This window comes from Cardiocondyla obscurior, linkage group LG23, assembly GCF_019399895.1.
Source record: "Cardiocondyla obscurior isolate alpha-2009 linkage group LG23, Cobs3.1, whole genome shotgun sequence".
NCBI lineage: Eukaryota > Metazoa > Arthropoda > Insecta > Hymenoptera > Formicidae > Cardiocondyla > Cardiocondyla obscurior.
In genome coordinates this window covers 1215649-1235949 of record NC_091886.1, presented here as the reverse complement: position 1 = coordinate 1235949, position 20301 = coordinate 1215649, and the positions used below count along the sequence as shown (strand labels likewise).

The following is a 20301-nucleotide window of genomic DNA, read 5'->3' as shown; positions in this document are numbered from 1 at the left end:
AATAATTTAAAAAATTCGCATTACGGAGTATATTACGGATATGTGAATTCCCACGGATAATATACACGTCGCGAATGCGCGCACGAATGTGCAGGTATTCTACATTTCTGATTGTAATAACCACTCTCGTGGCCGCGTTATTAACGTGCAAACGTGCATCCGCCGCGTTTAAAAATGATCGCACACAGAACGAGGCGGGTACGATGACACTTGCATTAAATTAAAAATTAGTCCGTCCTTTTTATCATTAACGCTACGGTAACGTGCCCGAGCTTGAATATAACGTTACATATTATAACGTTATATAATCCAGCGAAACATTAACCGGGAAAAGTCGCGCCGCGCGATGTACGTTGACGCACGCCATGATTACCTCTTCTCGGTCATTTATTTTTTTTTCGTTATTCGCAAACGCTCGCCTTGCCATGTATCCCGGAGATAAAAATTTAATTTATTATTATTGCCGTAATAGCGCTCAATTACACATCCGGCCTTATGAATCTCCTCGTTTCAGCGAAACTCTACCTTTTTTCTAATACGCCGTGTGCGCAAACGGAATTAGACTGCATTTGCCGCAGAAAGGAGAACGCGAAGAGAACTTGATATAGATGCAACGTGCGGCATGTACGCGCAACGATCTCGTCTCCGTTTGTTGTCGCGGATAAAATTATTTTCCTCCATTTACTCGATCTTTATCAATTTCCTATTTGACTCGGCAAATTACGTCGCTCGCGCTCAAGTAATTGAATTCAAATCTTGCGTTTGTAAGACGTAAGAAATCTACTCGAGTTAAATTATTACTTTTTTTCAGACAACTAAACTTTCCTATGATTTGTTTATTATGAAACTTTCTTATTTATAAGCCGAAGCCGTCATTGTATTATACCGCTAACAAATCGACGTGAAAACTTTTTACGACATTCCCATTCGTCCGAAGATGTCTGAGAGAAATCGTATAGACTTCGCAAACTACTAACTTGGTGCAGCACGACTGTGCAACTACTAACTTTTGCATTCGCGAAACTGGTATTGAATTATAAAACTGAGTGCCTCTTGTACTGAAAATTGCAATCAGACATCTCTTGCATATGTGATGTCTTTACTAAATTTACACTCTCTTTATATTTTTAAACCTATTCCAAATTATTTGCACTTGCTACAAGTGACGCATTGTTTAATTTAAAACGCAATTAAATCGTCAAAGTAGCGATTACCTATTGCTATTCCGCGACACATTATTTCACATTTAATAGTTTGGAACGTCATCATGCGGAAAACCGTATGTCCTTCCCCTGCAGATTAATTTAACAGGAAATCAATACGTATCAACTTCTTACATGTCGTGTCGCTTCGCGTTAAATTATAAAAAGATCAGTTGAACGAGTTAAATTATTACAATCAGGTATAAACTTATGAATATTATTTGGTGCGATACCAATATTTACGAGTTCGAAACATGCATTTTTAAGAAAGAGGAAAAGAACGAGTTTTTAGGTCAAATATATCCGTTACATAATAATCAAATGTATATTATGTATTGCGCTGCGAAATTCGACCTACATCTGCCACAGTTTCAATATTTAATTGCAATCAATCACGATCGCGCTAAATGCCCTAGAGCCGATTCTCATATAGATTTCCAATATGATGTTAAGTCTTTTAACACGTTCGGATATTTACTGCGTGTTTCGGTAATGGCAAAAAACAATTTCTTGTTTTTTTTTTCCAACAAGCTGACGAAACGTGTAAAAAAATTTTCTGCAGAATTTATTTTCCGGAATAAATTGACTAATATTTCACCGCGAATTTTTACGATCTCTCCACGGTTTGTTTGTGTTACAAACTCTCTAGTTTCGCGTTTGTTTTCTGCTTCTCATCCTTTTTATAAGTCACGTATGTACAGACTGTACAATTTTTTTGCACAATTTTATCTTTTACGTATGCGGAATAAACCGGCTTTGCAAAATTATTATGAATAGACGCCGCGGTTAATAGTTGTCTACTTTAAAACGTAAATAAAATAAAACGCTCGAAAAGATGATGGAATTTAACGGAAGCGATTCTTTCGCCGCGCAGAAATCCGCTCGCGATAAAGTTACTCCGCGGCTATCATAAATTCGCATGCATTAAGGTATGAACTGGGCCGATAACGGCGCAAAAAATAAAAGTGACGGAATTGCATATTCAGCTAGTTTTTCGCAGCATCGCGTTGAAAGCAGCATCTCTAATCGCGAATCGACAATTTCAATTTTCCATCGCGCGTATGAAGCTCCCGCGGGGTAGCTTCGCCCCGTGGCGGTCAAGGGAGAGTTAACAAATCTCGAAAATAAAGAACCGCTTAAATCCCTCCACGTCAGCGGCGAAGTTTAATGCTCGTAAGGGTTTTTCAGGGGTTTTCGCGAGAACACGAAGGCAGAGTAAACACTCGGGTTGCCCGCCGCCGCGATCTATGTACCTACAAGATACGACGGAAATCGCAGTCTTCGTCTGGAGATATAAGCCACGAGAAGTAGAATCGTCGTCGTGAATTTCGCAGTAAAACTCGGTTGACAATATACTCGGGGTTTTATCGAGTTGGCGGTCTTTTATGCCGGCGAAAAGTCAATGCAATATTAATAAGGATAGAGTCTCGTTGAAATCGTCGAGGGATAAGCGCGAAGAGACAGAAAGAATTAAAATGTATGTTCGATAATATCTTTCCCTTTTTTTTTTTTTATATTTTTTTTTTTTTAAATCGTCAGAAGTCGAATTTAAAATTAAATAAACCGCACGTTCGTGTCAGTGACATAATATTAACGACGCAAGCAAATTAAATTATCACCGATATTACCATTTTAAAAATAGAACTTTTTCGATCTGTCCTATTTGGCCGGTGTTACGGTAATTAATGTGTTAGTAATTACGTGTGCGTCAAGCAATCTCTTGCACGCCACGGTCAAATAATGGAAAATATAGGGCCGCAAAACCAAGATAAATGCCATCATAATTGCTTTCGCATTATTCCCACGGGAAATGTCCACATGTGCTCGTAGAAATTTTATAATTAATTTCGTGCAAAAGAGAAGCTATCCTGGTCAAAACTGCGCTGTAATTTTAACCGGGCTATAATTATTTAGTACGACGCGTCTGACTGTACCTGAGATACATTGAAGAAACCGAGAACTGTTTCACGAGTCGTTAAAATGCTAAGTAATACATCACGATATACTGCGAATATAAACGGCGAGCGTTCGCGAATAAAAAAATTTAAATGGATACTAAATTTGTTCAGAACTCAAAACGTATAGGGTTAAATCGTGCTCGAAAATCCATAGCGGGAAGCGAGATTTGTGGGACAGCGCAACGATAAGAGTTTACGTGCGCGGGATTTAGATAAAATGTTGCGTACGAGCGTCGCGACAATTTTTTTTTTTTCTTTTTTTTGTGTCACATAACCCGTGAAGCCGCTTTACACGTTGCTCCGCGATAATCGATACATTGCGCTATACGTTCGGGAGAAACACCTTGCGCGAATCCACGAACGCGATTCTGTTCGAGATTTCGCATGCAGTCAGCGCGAGCCGAAATCCACCGGTGGCGACGAACAATGGGTCAAGAGTTTCGCTCTTGCTAGGAACACAATGCTAACGCATAATTCGACTGGCCCGTGTAAGCACCGACTCCTGGCATGCCGGCGATTCCGACGGTAGAATTCCCCACGAAATCAAGCCTCCTCGCGACGTAAAGCGGACACGCACGTACGCTCGCAACCCGGCAATGCACGCGACGGATAATAGGCGGAAATATTTCTGTAGTGTGTCACCTATATCCTGGAGTACCTATTGCTTTACTTTCATTTGCCCTCGATGCGCATTCGGGATCGAGGCCGTGATTCATTATTCTTTATGATTCCGCCCTGCCTGTTGTTCGACAAAAGCGGTGCACAAGCAGGTCGAATAATCTCTTAAAAGTTTCAATAGAAAGCGAATACACTCGTTCATATTTCCGTCTTTTACTACGTATAGAGTGCAAACGCATTTTTTTTCGGACGTTAAAAAATTGTACGAGCATCGCGTTCTTTTAAAAAAATATATTACAACTGTTGCTACTATATATAAAATATATTTCATATGTTTTTGCGATTTTCGCAATTGGGAACGTAAACGAAGATTGATTTTATGATCGCGTTGTACACGCAATCTTGCACACGAGAGTTTTCATCATTAGCTTAACAAATGTAATATTGATCACATTACCGAAACCAATCTGTTACAACCTCGAAACTTGTTACCAACGTCTTAAAACATAGTCCGCAAAATTTGTAACAAATATTAGAACATCTGCCTCTCCCCGCAGTAAGTTCAATAAAGAGAAAACGTGGAAGATAATCTGTAGTATTTTGTTTAAACTCGAGACCCTCTACGTAATACCGTAAAATTGATATTATTTCTTTCCGTCTCTCTCTCTCTCTCTCTCTCTCTCTTCCTCTTTGTTTCTTTAGCAAGCATTATTAAAAAATCTTGTGTGTTTCTAGCAATTGTAATTATACATTTTCCTCACAATGAACAACTCTTCAAAATTTACTAGAATAATTTTCCACTCCGTGTGTTGCGGTGGAAAATCATTAGTCGCGGGTTAATTGAAACGAAAACCATCGCGAGGGGAACGCTCCGTATTAGAAAAGCTTTAAAGAAGAGTTAAAGTTAAATCTGACTACGTTTACAAAATCATTTGATACTTTATTTTCGGGCGCGCTGAACCAACCCGAGAGTCTTTCGGCATTTTTACGCTTTATCGATAACGCCGTGATATGCCAAAGACGATCTCATCGCGCTCAGCTCGTTAACCCTCGCTCGCAGCGATGCGAAGAAGCGACTTCTTTTTAAGTATCGCCCTAGTGACATCGGTTTTAGATAAAGTCAACGAACTGACATGATTTCCCGATGCCAATGGCACTACAGAGAACGTCATAACAAAGGGGCCCATATTAATGTTCAGATGGAAATTAAATAGAGTTGACGTTCCACCACCTGTGACTCGCCTTTCCTTCTATCTTTTGCCTTCTCGCTTTCTCTTAGCCGCGCGCTCGTTTTTAGCCGTCAAACTCTGCCGCAATCTATCAAAGTCCGGGACAAATAAACCTCGCGTTGCCAAGACTCGCGTGAAACTTTTCAACGCGATACGTTGGAATTGCGCAGGACGAGCGGACAAGAATAATACCACCTACCCTCCGTACAACAAATCAAATAAAAGCCCCATTGATGTCGCGTCCATCATTACTCGAGAATATAATAACGAATGAAGGAGGAATATCGTCGAAAACGATACGTAAACTGAGATGACTACACAGTGGTTTTCTTATAAAGGTCAATGATGGACCGTCACGAGTATCGATTCAATTCGGTATCTTTCAAAGAGAAAAGCGACGGAGCATGTTGACTGCACGTAGAAATCGGATCCGAGCGAAAACGAGAGAAAAACAAGACGCACCATTGAATTTAATTTTGCTTATTGCGATAAGAAGTATACGATTATTCGCGGTAATCATACAAGAGTCGAGTAAATGGATCTGCCGCTTGTTTCGTGGGCAATCGCGACTATACGCCACCAACATCTACGTATAGTTTATTTCACTTTATCATTTCCGCCGTTTTTCTATTACTTACTATCGGCTGCCACACGCGACTACCTTACTTCTTTACTTTATTGTCGCGCGGTACTGTGGGGTCACTTGAAAAGAACTTGCCATTCGAGGTACATTTTTGCCGGTCTATTTGCTCGGCTGTGGAGTAAGCTCAGAGCACACACTGCGAGAGAAGCATCCAAAATTCGTACGCGACCAATTTGTACGCGGGATTAAGTACGCAGAAAGCGCCCGTTGTCGCAGATTTATCACAAAATACGTTCACCAGAGAAATTGCGTCGCGATGTTGACGGAATATGACGAACGTGAGAAAAAAGAAAAAAAAAATACAAAAAACTGTCCATAAAACCACAAGCGACAGATCCCTTTATCCACCATTCACGTGCAAAACGTTCCGGATGCAATCCGCGAGATTGACCGACAATTTGTTATACAGTTATAAAAGCACGCTGGCCAATTTTTCTTTCTTGTGATTATATAATAATTGTTTCGCCGCAGAAATCGCGAGATTATCGCGTTGAAAGCCGAACAATATATTTAATAAAAAGCATAAAAAAAAAATTATTCTAAATTCTAAACATATGTAGACTTTTATCTAAAGATATTTTTTTATAATAGATAAACGCAGGCATAAAATTCTGTTCAGCAAATTACAATTTGTAAAAAGTGGATTTAAGTGCTTTGAAATGCACAAAGAAGAAAGCTATAAATGCATGGAGAGAAACAAAAGGCTAGGATAAATCGCTCGCGAGTATTTGCTGATTCAAGTAAAAAGAATAAATGTAATGACTATTCTCTGTTGCTCAACGAATTAAATTTCTAATGTATCAAGAAAGAAAATGTCATATTTAAACTTAGTAAAAAATATTAATAATTTATATTTAACTAGTTAGAGACATAAATTTTGTAGAAATTATATACTCGCTGAAACAAGTAGAGGTATTGCATCGAGATGAATTAAAATACAAACTTTAAACTTATTTATAGAGCGTAAACCTCTTATGCAGGTTTAAAGTTTCAGTAAACTGCTTATCATATAACAAATGCGCGAGCCAAGTGCTTTTACCAGTTCAATATTATTTTCATTATGCAAAGTGCCTTAGAGCTATTCCGGAGCATTTTATAGGTTCGTCGGCGATTTTCTTATACAATACCAAAGCAGTTAGTTGTCACACGAAATTTAATTTGCCGAGCAACAGAGAATAGTGATTACATTTATCTTTGAGCAGATATATCGATGTCTATAATTGCGTCGCTTCTACCCTACTGGCTCGACTTCTTACCAAACTGCCAGCTTCCGGAATAATATTGTAAGAACGGTCGAATCTTGACTTTCGCTACATACGCGATTTTATCGGTCAGAACGTTGCTTTTTTTATTTCATAATTAAATGCTTAATACTCCAAATTAACCCTCCCGAATAATCATTTTGGCACTTTAAGCGCCTCAAAAGAGTAATATTTCCCCCCAAATTGCAAAAGAATAGAAATATATATAGTGTAAAAACTCACCAGTCGGCATGAGCGTCAGCGGAGTTGTTGATTTCAGCCGGTGGCTGTAACATAAAAAGAAATATATATTATAGACATGTAAATTATTTATAAAATTAATAAAAAAAAAAGAAGTAAAAGTTTTTTTTTTTTTTTTAATTTAATTTAAACAATTGATATTCACCTAAGAGTTGCTCCGCCGAGGCAGGATGCCTATCCGAGGCCAGCTCCTCCTCTCAGGTGGCAGTGTCGAGTCATCCCTCCGCGAACAGATCACTCGCGAACACCCCGACCCGTGATTTTAATACCGCGAAAATTACACAATGATCACTCGCGTGTTACATGGTTCGGTACTCGCGATTAAAAGAAAGTCGTGTGTCGCAAAATTACGCCCGAATACTCAGCGGATCTCGCGGGACGACCGACGAACCGACCGCGGTTCGTATGATTAATATCAGCAGTCGCGATACTCTTTGACGACGGCGGATGCAACTGCGTCGATCTGCAACAGAAAGAAATATCAAGTTGAATCGTAGTTATCGTGCTGTGAAGGGTTTTCGTTAAACGGAAGTGCGAATCACTTACGGCACGGAGACACGTGCTTGTTGTGCAGTGTGTAGGACGTGTGTGTCTCGCGCGACCGCTGGAGAAGGACAAAGCGCGAGTCACGTAGGCTCGCGCTCGCTCTCACTCTGCCCCCCCGCCTCACCCCACCTCCCCCCGCGCCTATCTATTCGTTCCTCTCGTTCTCTTTAATCGTACTCGTTCTCTTTAATTGTAATATTAAATTAGTATGTCTAGACAAAGATGGTACTTCCATCAGGCCGTTCTCGAAAATCGCGAAGACTGTCTTTGCCTGTACATATTATTTAAATATTAAAATTAAATCGAACCTCAGCCGACTTGACGGCCGACGTTGACTCTCGCTTGGCGTGAAGCAAGCCAAGCGAGAGAGAACTATCAGCGTCGGTTTAATAAGCGGCAACAATTACCGAAAGTGCTTAATGGATTTAATACCGAAGCCACATCGAAAATTTTGTTTCTCTTTAACAAATATTTAAATATCAAGAGCAATATAAATTTATAAAGATAAGAGAATAAAAAAATATGGATTTAATAATTGTGAGCAATGTTATGAATGAATTACGAGCTGATTTCGGTAACCAAGTCAAACGCGGCATTTTGATAAATCCACTCTTATTAGTTAAATCGCGTGCGCTTCGATGTGGTTTTGACAACGTACTCGGGGCTGTAAATATCGTATAGGCGCTCGCACGTCGCGGTGGCGTAACAAATGGCGCGTCCACGAAAGCCGAAGAAAATGGAGTTACCATTATAAATGTATGAGTTGAAAAGTTCCGGTATGGTTCCGTCCTAGGAAATGAGCGAACGTTCTTCGCGACAGGACGCGTCAACTCGAAAAGTCCTCCGTTCCATCGGAGCGTAACGTCGTCGCCGGGTTTACGTTACGTTACGTTACGTTACCGTAACGTTACCGTACGCGAATCCGCGAATCTTGAGAATTAACGGCACACCCGAAATGATCGACAGACCGGCTACGGTTCGTATGATCAAATATCGGTGTGCGCATGTCACACTTAAAGTGCACTTTTACTGAGCGATGTACAACTGCGAAATCCCTCTCGATCTGTAACAGATAAGTGACAATAAATAATTAGATCTGACTGCATTTCCAAGTGCCGTGTCCGGCTACGGAGTATTAGTAGAGGAAAGTAAAATTGCGCTGAGATACGTATTTGTTTATTAAATCTGCATATTATTTCTTGAGCGTTTCCTGCGTACATCATGCGTGCTCGACCCTTAACGAAGAAAAGGATGCAGGTTATGTTACAGCTATTATGGTAATTAATGTCTGAATTATATAAACGGGAAGCACTTAAAAGAATAAAAAGTATTAAAATTATGCTACGTGAGATATACATAGATTTGTAGTTTCCTGCTGAAAATTATTACAGTAAAAAGAAAAAGAAAATATACAGAAAACGCATGTTTTTATTAATTCGCTATAATTCTTTCTGTATCATGTTTCGCAGTAAAAAAAAAAAAAAGTGATCGACTTAATTAAATGACGCTTAATTCGTTATTCGTTTTCATTGAAATTTCGACCTCAGGTGTGATGAAAGCAACGCTGACGAGGTTCACACGGATCGAATTCACCTTTTGCTAGCCTCACGAATATCGGAGCTTACTGACACCGAGACCAATAAATTGCTGAACGAATACGAGAGAAAAGGGGATGGATAATGGATTTTCTAAGGACAGCAAACGACGAGGTGGAAGGAATTGAAGCCTCGGTTTGATTAACGTTGCCCTTTCGACGTGAACTGTAATTTTATCCCCAATAAGAAGATAATCATCAATACTCGACAAGAGTCACGTTTGTTTTGCTAGATATAATATTTCTGCGATAAAATTTAAAATTGGAGTTGAACATAATCGGAAGTTCTTGACATTGTTGACATTCATAAATTATATTTTAAACTTTTCTTTATTCTTGCATATATTAGCTTCAAAGTTAGAGGAGTAATTAATTTCTCCTTCAAAATTGCTCCTCGATAAGGAAGAGAAAGTAGTAGATGGGCAAACAAAAGAGAGAAAGAGGAAATTACGCTTCCAACGTGAATAAACGTCCTTTGGACATCTGGATCTTTTTCCGCTACTTATTTTCCGACACATGAACGGAACAGTTTTACCAGACACGATGAAAGGAACGGAGAAATCGGAATAGAGCAGAGCGGACGCAAAAAAATTTAGTTTGAAGTAAAAATTGATGGCCTTTATTCCCAGAAAACTCGTCTACCTTTCCCGTTTCGCAGTTCGGTTAGTTTTTATTTCACCAATAATTACGATTTTTCTTTTTGTATTTTAAAATACATTAATTTAAATACGTTCAACACGTAACGAATATTGAGCCACGCAATTAATTAATTTTAAGTGATGGCTATTACTTTTTGTGACATCAAAGGTTTGTGAAAATAAAATTTACTAAACGATTCAATTGCAACGTGGTAGCATGACACGCTTACCGTAGCTGATAGCAAAGTTTTTCGATTACAGGACACGATATTAAGAGAATAGCTATCTATACTCCCGAAGATGAGAAACTGATAATGAACTGTCCAGGATGTGAGGCTACAAAGTGGCCCGGAGGGCAAGTACCAGCGGCTCGTAGAGTCTTCCGGTACGTATTATCTTGATCGAACCGTTCAATCGTTATTGGGTAAATCAAGTCTTGATCATTCTAATTTGCATCTTAAATTGATGCGTCTAATTTCCAAGTGCTTGAGAAATTATATTCAAAAAGCACGGTACGATGTAAAATCCTGAAAGAATATCAGCACGGTTAATTATTTTTTATTACAACCAAAATGTTAATGTTTAATACAATTTGAGTTTAATAATCTGGAATCAATATTGATAGTTGAGGTGTTAATGAAGTAATCTCTATATGTATACGGAGTATCTCAAATCATCATCATCGTTAAATATTTAACCAATTTCGACATACATTCGTGTGCAGCAATAATGCGACAACGATAATTACAGCTTGTAGCAAGTAATGTATTGTGTGGCAATAGCGGTAGCAATTATAACAACATGGAACAACGCGTTAAATTAATTTACGCGCTTGTTCGATAACTACGCTCGATAATTCATCAAGTTCGAGAGCAGATAGCAAAATGATAATTTGTTTTTGCACGCAGATTACGAATGGTGACAGTGGCACCCGCTGCGTTTCTCGCCATCACCTGTATCGCCAGTGTTGGTGTTACCTTGGCGCTCGCTTTTCTAGCATTTAATCTTCATTTTCGCAAGCACAAGTAAGTTTGATATTCGACCTATATATAATTAATAAAATAAAAAATATTATAATACGTCCAAGTAATTTTATTAAATAGATAAATATGATGTAATGTCGATTTTACGAGTCAAAATAAATTATGATAGCTCAATTATGGCGATTGCGCTCGCTGTGTATCCACAAATTTGTATGCAAATTGTCACGATATATCACTCAAGTCCATTATTCCGGATATTGGCAGAAGCATAAAACTTTCGAGCCCGAGGCTGAATAACATGGCAGCCGTCGGTTGTGGCCTGGTCTATGGTGCCGTTATACTTTTGGGACTGGACGACGCCACGCTACCCGACAGCGATGGCTATTATCCGACAGTGTGCAAGGTGATTAACAGCTATTACGAGGAATATTAACGTTCTCAACGACGTGATCAATATTATCGACGTCAATTTGATTTATAATGCAAGCAAGCGCTCCATTTTATACCGTGTGCTTAAGCGAAAATTAGAAGCTGCGCTAAAAAAGGTGTTTTTTTATTTAATATATTTTTTGAATAAAACAAGAAATATTTTTTTGGCGATTATTGCATAATGTTCGCTTGTATAACGCTGTGAAATTATAACAAGTACTCTCCTGAAGATAAATATTAACATATAAATGTGCCGTGTGTTTCTTACCAACAGGCAAGAGTGTATTTGCTGTCGGCCGGCTTCTCTATGGCTTTTGGGTCGATGTTCACGAAAACTTATCGAGTACACAGAATCTTTACTAGAAGCCGGAGCGGCGTCGTCAAGAATAAGGTTGGCGTCATGCGAACTATAATTTTTTGCCTTTATTCGATACACGTAACGTGACCCAGCACGAAACCAATATTTATATCGATAAAAAAAAAACCTCGAAGAGTTACGCGCTACCACGTGTTCGCCAAATCGATGCTGTAGTCAGATCTGTAAATCACAGTTATCGCTTCGTGCATTTCAGCTGCTCCAGGACACTCAGCTCATATTCTTAATATGCATGCTGCTGGTGATCGACGTTGTCGTGGTAACTCTGTGGGTGATCTTGGATCCGATGCAACGTCACTTGCAGAATCTTACCTTGGAGATAAGCCCGCAGGACCGAGGGGTAGTATATCAGCCCCAGGTAGGCAACATAAAGTGCAAGATTCGTGTCGGACACGTTTCATCATTTCAGACGAGGCCATAACGATGGCTATGGCTCGAATGTCACGGCTATGCGGCGGTAATTATCGTTAACGAGCCACGGCTAATTAACTTATGCCTTTATTTGTCTTTGCAGGTGGAAGTGTGCCGTTCGCAGCATACGAACGGCTGGTTAAGCGCTCTCTACGTTTACAAAGGTTTATTACTCGTAGTCGGAGTCTATATGGCCTGGGAAACAAGGTGAGCTTAGGGATAAAGATGTTTCCAAGTCCGTTGGATCTCGCAAAGCGGGCTAGCTCCCCCGATAATAGAGATAATCTATTGCATACTTCATGCAGTTTTGAAAGCGAGCCAGCTATTAATTTCTCGTATGTTTGTATAACTCCCGTAGGAAATATTCCTGCAATTCTGCTTAAATTATCTTTTGATTGATCGTAAATAGTTTAAATAAAACAGCTCGCTTTCATGTATCTTGCGGAGGAACTGACTTAGAATTACATTATTATACATATAAACAGTCATGTCGCACGGATACGTATGCAATTCATGAATGAAAATGACTATTGGTTTCAGACATGTAAAGATTCCAGCTCTGAACGACTCTCAATACATCGGTATGAGTGTGTACTTCGTAGTAATCACATCAGGTATCGTCGTAGTGCTAGCCAACTTGATGCCCGATCGCGCGACTTTGGCATTTGTTACGATCACTGCCCTGATTCTTGCCTCAACCACGGCGACTCTGGCGCTTCTCTTTCTACCCCAATTAGCGAACATTCTGGCTGGAGAGAGAACCGATCCGGTCGTGCAAAGCCTGGGCTTGAAAATTGAATGCAACACGCGCAGATTTGTTACTGACGACAGAAGGTGAGTAACCGGTAAAAACTTTTTTTTGCCCGGAATCTCAGAAGCGAGGAAAAAAAGAATTGCAAGGGAAGAGACAATAAAACAGAATGGTATCGGTCTGTAAGTTCTCACTGAGGGAGATAATCGATAAGGCGGATCGACCTTCAGACGATATCTCCCTTTATCTCGTCTGTGAACGAGGGTCCCCTGATGTTCTTTCTGCGGATGCTGAGAGAGTATTCGTATTGCATAGTTTGATTTTCCGGTAACAAGCATAGCCACTTCGCAAATGAAATGTTTGCAAAATTAATCCTTTGAGTGGTACGGACGCATATATATGTCTAGCGCGAAAGCTGCTATTTGCGTGGACTACAGATGCATATATAATGTAGCGTAAATGAAGAATTAAAATAGTACCTCGGTTGCACGTTGTATAATCAATCGATATCTTGGTACATGGTATACGGAAAAGTATTCCGTGCATTGCGAGCCACGTGTCGTCAATACAGAGCGTCTAAACCGAAGAGCTTCGCACTCAAAGGGTTAAAAGAATCGAGCTGCTGCATTATTTGACACTGAAAAATTCGAGTGAAATAAGAGAATCATGTTTTTCTATCGCTCTGAAATCTACATATTTTATTAATTTTATTACGTTTTATATCGATTAATTATTTAATGTAGCAGATAAATTATTAATAATTACAAAAATTGTCTAAATAATTTAAAGCTTCGTGGTTTTTTTAATATCAATTTTTTTTAATATCAATTTTTTTTACAATAGGGAGCTGCAGTATCGCGTGGAAGTGCAAAACCGAGTTTATCGTCGTGAGATGGCACAGCTGGAATTGGAACTAGCCAGATTGGAGAAGCAGCTCGCGCAAGAGCCGGTGGAGCCGTCGCGCACTTCATCAAGTACTTCGATCCCGCAACGAAATCCAAGTATCGGGGGTGGTTTACCTCTTTTGTTGCTCAGTGTTCTACCACCGGTTATTCCTCGAGCTAGCTGGCCAACCGCGGATTCGCCCGGTAAGAATAAATCGACATGGTACGAAGATCCGTCGTGCAAAGGCAACGCTATTCCGATCTTTACCTGGCCAAACATTTGGATTTATTTTGGACGTTCAATCTTCGTTAAGTCAATCTTTAAACTGCGACAGACAAATCGCGACAGCAAAAGCCATCGAGACGTCTTCACGTATTCCGAAAAAGGCAACATTAATCGGCGAACAGAATCGATACATACGGTATACGATAAATTGACTTTCATTAGTTTAAACTTGAAGACTGAGATAGATTCGTATCGATTCCTTGAACGAGCCGAACTTTCTTTGATAAAATACATTATTTATTGAAGAGGTAAAATCAAAGTTTGGCTGGTGTTTATACTTGAACTGAACGTGACAAAAGTATAACTGGCAGATTGAAACGAAAGTATCGAAAGACAGGAATAGACGTTCCGAAACATGCACGACGAATCGAACTGTGTTAACAAGGGAGAAAGAAGGAGCCATAGTATTAATGTTTTTCTCACTTCGTCGTTCTCTTTTACCGTCGATCAGATGTCCATGGAAGGTGACAGAGATTCCTTTATTGCACGTAATTGCTTGAAAAACATTCACTCACGCTCGTCTGCCTGAGTTGAAGCGTGAGAAAGAGTTCTCAACGTTAGGAAAAGTTAGCGTAGAAAGAAAATTGTCATTTAAATCCCCTTTCAAGATTTTTTACGCGTACTTTCTAAGTTAGATTTGACGAAGTAATTATTTCTACAGAGAAAAGTAATATATGCATGCAAATTTAGTATTCAAGACATTGTCGCAGGAATTAACATTGTGTTTTTGAAGCTTTGTATATAACGCGAAACAAGACCTCGACGGAGTGAAGTAGCAATAGTCAATCTTCTTTAAAATAGAGTTTTAAAAGTATTTAACTTTAGACTCAACAGTTACAGGGAGTTGCGTTGAATAGCGGTAGATAGTTATTCAATTTTGCAGAGAGTAAATACCTTTCTCTCTCTCTCTCTCTCTCCCTCTCTCATTTTAATTAATCTAATTTTTTTTACAGATTACACGCAAAAATTAAAAAATGATAAAAGTATAATAGTCACTCGCAATTCTTTTGTTCATTTACATAATGAAGCGCGCGATATGTTTATCTCGTAATTGCTTTTATTTATTGCTATCTGTCAAGCTCTCGCGCTAACAAAGAGAAACTTTCGCCTCGAAAAGTTGTCGTCTCACTTTACCATTTGCAGCGCAAATACCGCGCATTTCCCTTGCGGAATATCCGCTTTCAACTGTCATGCGCATGCATATTTACGCTCCGATAATTCACCGACGACGATACGCCGGAGCGCAAGACATGTATCGAGTACCCCGTGCTCCGCGTGTACCAATTATCGTTTGCTTCAACTTGACCATGATCGCAGAAACGCCAATTCAGTATTATTGGCAGGCAAGAGCTCGAACGAGAGCCGATGCGTTTTCAGCGCGTATTATATCGGTCATCCAAGTCGCTCATTACAATCCAAAATTCCGAATTCCCTCGATAAGTTCAGACAAATCTGCATACGAGTACGTACGCCGAATACTAGTCTGCACGCCGACTGCGCGTTCCACCCCAATATTTCTGAATATCCACCATGACTAGATCGAACGAGGTCAAAGGGTGCGCGTTTATGTGTATGCATGCATACGGAGGGTCTCTCATCGTCGTCGAAGGGTCACAAACGCTTTAAACAATTTCGAAAATCATTTTCTCCGAAAAACCGGTTCCTCCGGTGACCTAATTTGACATATCTTTACTATTTGAATGCAGCTGGATCTTAATACTAACGCAATTTATGCTATAATTAAAAAAAAAAAAAGAGGACACGTATATTAAAACAACAAGTGCAATCTCAGTTGTTAAAAAATTGTCAGCTTCTAATTTATCGAGACATTATCGCGGAAAGCTATTCTTCGCCGGTAATATGGAATACCTAGTACACATATTCGCATTATGTAAATTACATATTGCGTACATACGTGATGTATGATGTACTCGCCACATATTGCAGTGCCCGCGCACTGAAACTCAGATGACGGAAATATTTAGTAATTATCGATCTCGAGCTCTTTCATATGTCAAAGTATCACTGCCACATGTCTCGCAAAATTAAAGATTCAAGTCGCTTTTATCGAGGTACATAACGACTCACGGTTTTCCGAATATTCTCGATACAAGTGTAATTATAAATTAATTAGAACAATTTGAAATAGTAATGATTTCATTAATGGTAACGTTCGAAGAACGTTTCAACTTGCAGTTTTAAAAATGCACGGAAAAGAAAGACTAAACAAGAAACAGCTAGATATGTTTCTCTATTACGAGAGACATGTATATATATATATATATATATATATATATATATACATTCTTTACCTTCTTTATCTCCTATTTTAAGGACAATTTCCATTTCGAAGCTGCAGTCGTAATCCGATTACGTTACACCGGAATAAGAGAATACTGATCTCAATAAGGAGCAAAATTTCCAAGTACTCGTATCGCGATAAACCCGAATGAAATAAACGATTGTCTAGTCTGGCAAAATTATATTAACGTTAGAAGATAAAAATATAAGGTCGTGGATTAAAATAAATAACGTGAACCGATGAGAGCAGATGTAAAAAGATTTTCGATTCGTATCCACGTGGAATTATCATTTATAAAGAACGAAATACGTTCGTTGGATCTGTGACTCGGCCTCGCATAAATGTCTAAATTCGCACGCGTTTCCGATTATATGAAATGCCGATGGCTAAGTAGAAATCCAGGCTTCGATAATGCGCGTCCATCATAATGATCGCTCGGCGCATAATGTGGTCTCGCGTTATGTACAAGTTTGACCCTTGTTGAAATTAGGCATACGCCGCGGTACCGTAGCATTTAGCAGTCAACCGGATCTGGAGCCCGGCGATCCCAGACAAAGCCTGGCCGACCTTTACAAGCTACATCGTCGTCGGGAAACTGAGGGTCCGAATCGGCTGGGCGTTTTTCAACGACTCTTCAGTCTCTTCGGCAGCCGGCCGAGTAGCAGAAAAACCTCCACAGCATCGTTCACTGGTAAGAGAAAGCGCCAGAGAATAAAAGAATAAAAGCACTTTACACCTTAAAGCGATGTGATATAGATACGATTTAACTACACGTATATTGCAACGTCAGAAGCGAGTAAATTTCTCTCACAAAGGAACATTTTTACAAAAGCACGTGCAGCTATGGGAAATTTAAAATAAAGGTGAAAAAAGTTCGAATTGGGTCTTCTCGCGTGTTATATCGACGTCATTTGTTCTTTTCGTTTATTCGTAAAATTCGTACTTACGAGAAATAAATGTTTAATTATTTAGATTCAGTTCATATTGCGGTATCATAATTGTTTACGAATCGATATAGAATAGAGAAATTATTGTATATTATATAATATTATAGATTTGTCATTTTGATAAATATGGTTTGTTTCATGTTCAACTCTCGCATTTCCTACAAATAATCTGCATATTTAATTTATGCGGCTTATCTTGCTTAAATTTTATCTTTATTAGGGGTTGCGTCAGCGCTTCGAGTCCACATGGGTTACATTGCTGGTTTAGTACCCGGCGCGAAAGCTGCTTCTACTTGCCAGGTAGATGCCCAAGGCACTCACTCTCCTCACACGCGCTGCGGTTCAGGACCAATAATTAGCATTACTAGTGAGGAAGACCGTAGGTTGAGCCTAGGGTTACGACGCAAGGAAAGTAGCGAGCCTAAAGTAAATTTCAGCTTACCGCCACGTAAGTGACTTGATTTCAATATATTACATTAATTAAACACGCATTTTTTTCACGTTTTTACATTTACAAAAACATCAAATACATTGCAACTTCATGGTTTTTATAAATTTACAAAATTATATTTTCTCTCTCGAAAAAGAAAAAGAATCGAGATTCAAGTTTTTTTTATGCTGCATAATAAATTTTATAATTAATTCATAGCGATGTTATAAACAGAAAATTTCTTCTAATTTCTTCTAAATTTTAATTTTGCAATGTTAAAAATATTTCAGAAACAAGCTCGAGTCAATCATCCTCTCGAGAAAAGATACGTGGCTCACCTCGTTTTCCTCATCGAATAATCCCGGCGAACAGCTTAAGCGCCATAGCACAAAGTACATCGGCTATAAGACCACATCGTTGGCACTCGATGGATGATGCGACGAAACCAAAGGCCACCCAAACAACGTCTCGTGGTTCGTGCAGTCCCAATTCCGACGTATGGACCGCAAGCACGATTAAGGTTCCTTTCGGCGAATTTACCAATGTCAGTGCCAAGAAACCACCGGATTCCTTAGCTCTGACTATTACCGTAGATTCGAAGATGAGTCCAGTCGATGCAAGACTGGGTAGCGATCTAAGGAAACTGTTCAGAGAAAACGACAGCGAGGAGACAGTTAGTCCTGCTGAGTTAAAAATGACGCGGTCAAGTTCGTCGTCCTCTTCGTCCCTAAAAATAATTGGTGCCATTAGCGATTCTATATCTTTAAAAAACGATTCTACTCCAGAGACTCGACACGATACCGTCAATTTGAATTTTAATCAAGAATCGAAGGCTCATTCAAGACCAGTGATTACAATGATCGACGTAGATAATTCAGACAAGGAATCAATAGCTGATATCGAAAGTCACGTCGGTACTTCCCGCGAAGAGAAAAAATCGACTTCTATAACGTAAAATATCGTGCACGTGATGATAAACAGTTTGTCTAAATAAATAATATGAAATTTATTAAAATTCAAAAGAGGAAAGATGTATCAGGGACAAAACGTTGATTTTTTCGTGTTCCACTCGCGACATTTAATATTTCAAAGTCTTTTTAAAAGTAGGACAGCGATTCTATCAAAATTTTTAACTACTGTAGTCGCTTAGACAATCTAACACAAATTGAAAAACTCTATTTAGATGTTTTGTGTGATAGACAAAAGAATGCAGCATGATAAGAGATAATAAGTAAATAGAAAACAAAACGTGTTACGGATTAAAATTTGCAACAGAATCTGTGCATACAACACATCAAGATTATAATATTATAATAATATAATGTAGCATATATTATAATACATAGTTTTAAATTAATATTTCAAAAATTAAGTAGACCTTTCGATAGTCAATTCAAAAATCAACGTTAAGTAATGGCAATGTCGTTTATTAATTAACGTTATGATTGATTATTTATTAAGCGTCATATTAATAGTGTCGGAAACAGCAGTGGAACGCTATAAAATCGACACCGTCAATACAATATAGATTACCAAAGGGAAAAGACAATATAGATACCTGGCTCAACTTGACGCGAGAGTCGACTTTATTCGTGCTCAAATCAATAAGCGGAATAGTGCGTCATGATCGTGCGGAACTCTTCAAAGTGACGTACGTGTAAATATGGAAAAAAAAAATAGGTTTCTTGTTCATGTAAATGCCCAATTGCGAGGATCGTGAACTAACGCAAGGCAATCTTAAAAATAAATATATTTAAAAAATGTGTATTTGCTAGTAACTGTGCCAAAAAATTAAAAAAAGCAAATTTTAAGACCCGTAAGAGTATACGTTTGTCATAAAAAAATTGTAAAAAGGGACCAATATCTTAAAAAAAATTGTTTCGTTAAATGAGTAACTTTGGTTCTAATATAAATTATAAAAAAATATTGTTTTCAAGAATACATAAAAATTTTATGTTGTTCAATAGTGATTACTAAGAAAAATTGGAGATTAAAAAGGAAAAGTTTAATATCACTTAATTTACAATCGGTAATATATTCACAGAATTCGAAAATAGAATAATTGTGCAATTATAAAACTATATATTTCAGAGAGGACAAAGTATAAATACTCTTACGGGACTGCAATCAAAGTGTTCAGTGCCCCAAATCTTTTCTCTAGTACCTGCGTTCATGTGCAATGAAAATATATCTGCTCGAATAAAGCGATTTAAAATAAGAATACCACATTTTATTTGTAACATACTTGAACATGTACGTTGGAACGTACCGATATTTTCATGCCGCCAAGTATAAGCATATATGTATAAATATGTAGATAAAACAAGTGGTAAGAAGGCATATTCCCGAAACGTTTCCTTCCAAAGTCTTGTTATCCGACTGATTTCGTAATTCGAGTATCTTGATGTGTCAATCAATAAGAAATTCTATCGATTAAGCAATAATCAGCATTGTGCAATCTCTGCAAATAAGAATGATGTAATAAAGAACTATATATATATATTTTTTTTTGTTTTTTGTCTATTCTTATTAAGTTGAGCATTGTTAATATCCATCCCAATTCTGCAAGAAA

The 20301-nt window shown here is 38.5% G+C and overlaps 1 protein-coding gene across 4 annotated transcripts in view; it reads left to right on the top strand.

Moving 5' to 3' along the window:
* Window positions 1-20229, top strand: part of Gaba-b-r3 (gamma-aminobutyric acid type B receptor subunit 3) — a 57415-nt gene extending 37186 nt beyond the window's left edge. For 3 of the 4 annotated variants that reach the window (XM_070671576.1, XM_070671575.1, XM_070671574.1), the window contains exons 9-19: window positions 10192-10315; window positions 10839-10955; window positions 11178-11316; window positions 11617-11733; window positions 11915-12076; window positions 12233-12336; window positions 12670-12963; window positions 13724-13968; window positions 16843-17043; window positions 17520-17747; window positions 18020-20229. In XM_070671576.1, the coding sequence (XP_070527677.1) occupies window positions 10192-10315; window positions 10839-10955; window positions 11178-11316; window positions 11617-11733; window positions 11915-12076; window positions 12233-12336; window positions 12670-12963; window positions 13724-13968; window positions 16843-17043; window positions 17520-17747; window positions 18020-18684 (2396 nt within the window). In that variant the 3' untranslated portion in view covers window positions 18685-20229. Of the gene's footprint in view, window positions 1-10191; window positions 10316-10838; window positions 10956-11177; window positions 11317-11616; window positions 11734-11914; window positions 12077-12232; window positions 12337-12669; window positions 12964-13723; window positions 13969-14501; window positions 17044-17519; window positions 17748-18019 lie in introns of those variants that run through there. The other variant, XM_070671577.1, reaches the window with a different exon arrangement.
* Window positions 20230-20301: the final 72 nt, after the last annotated feature.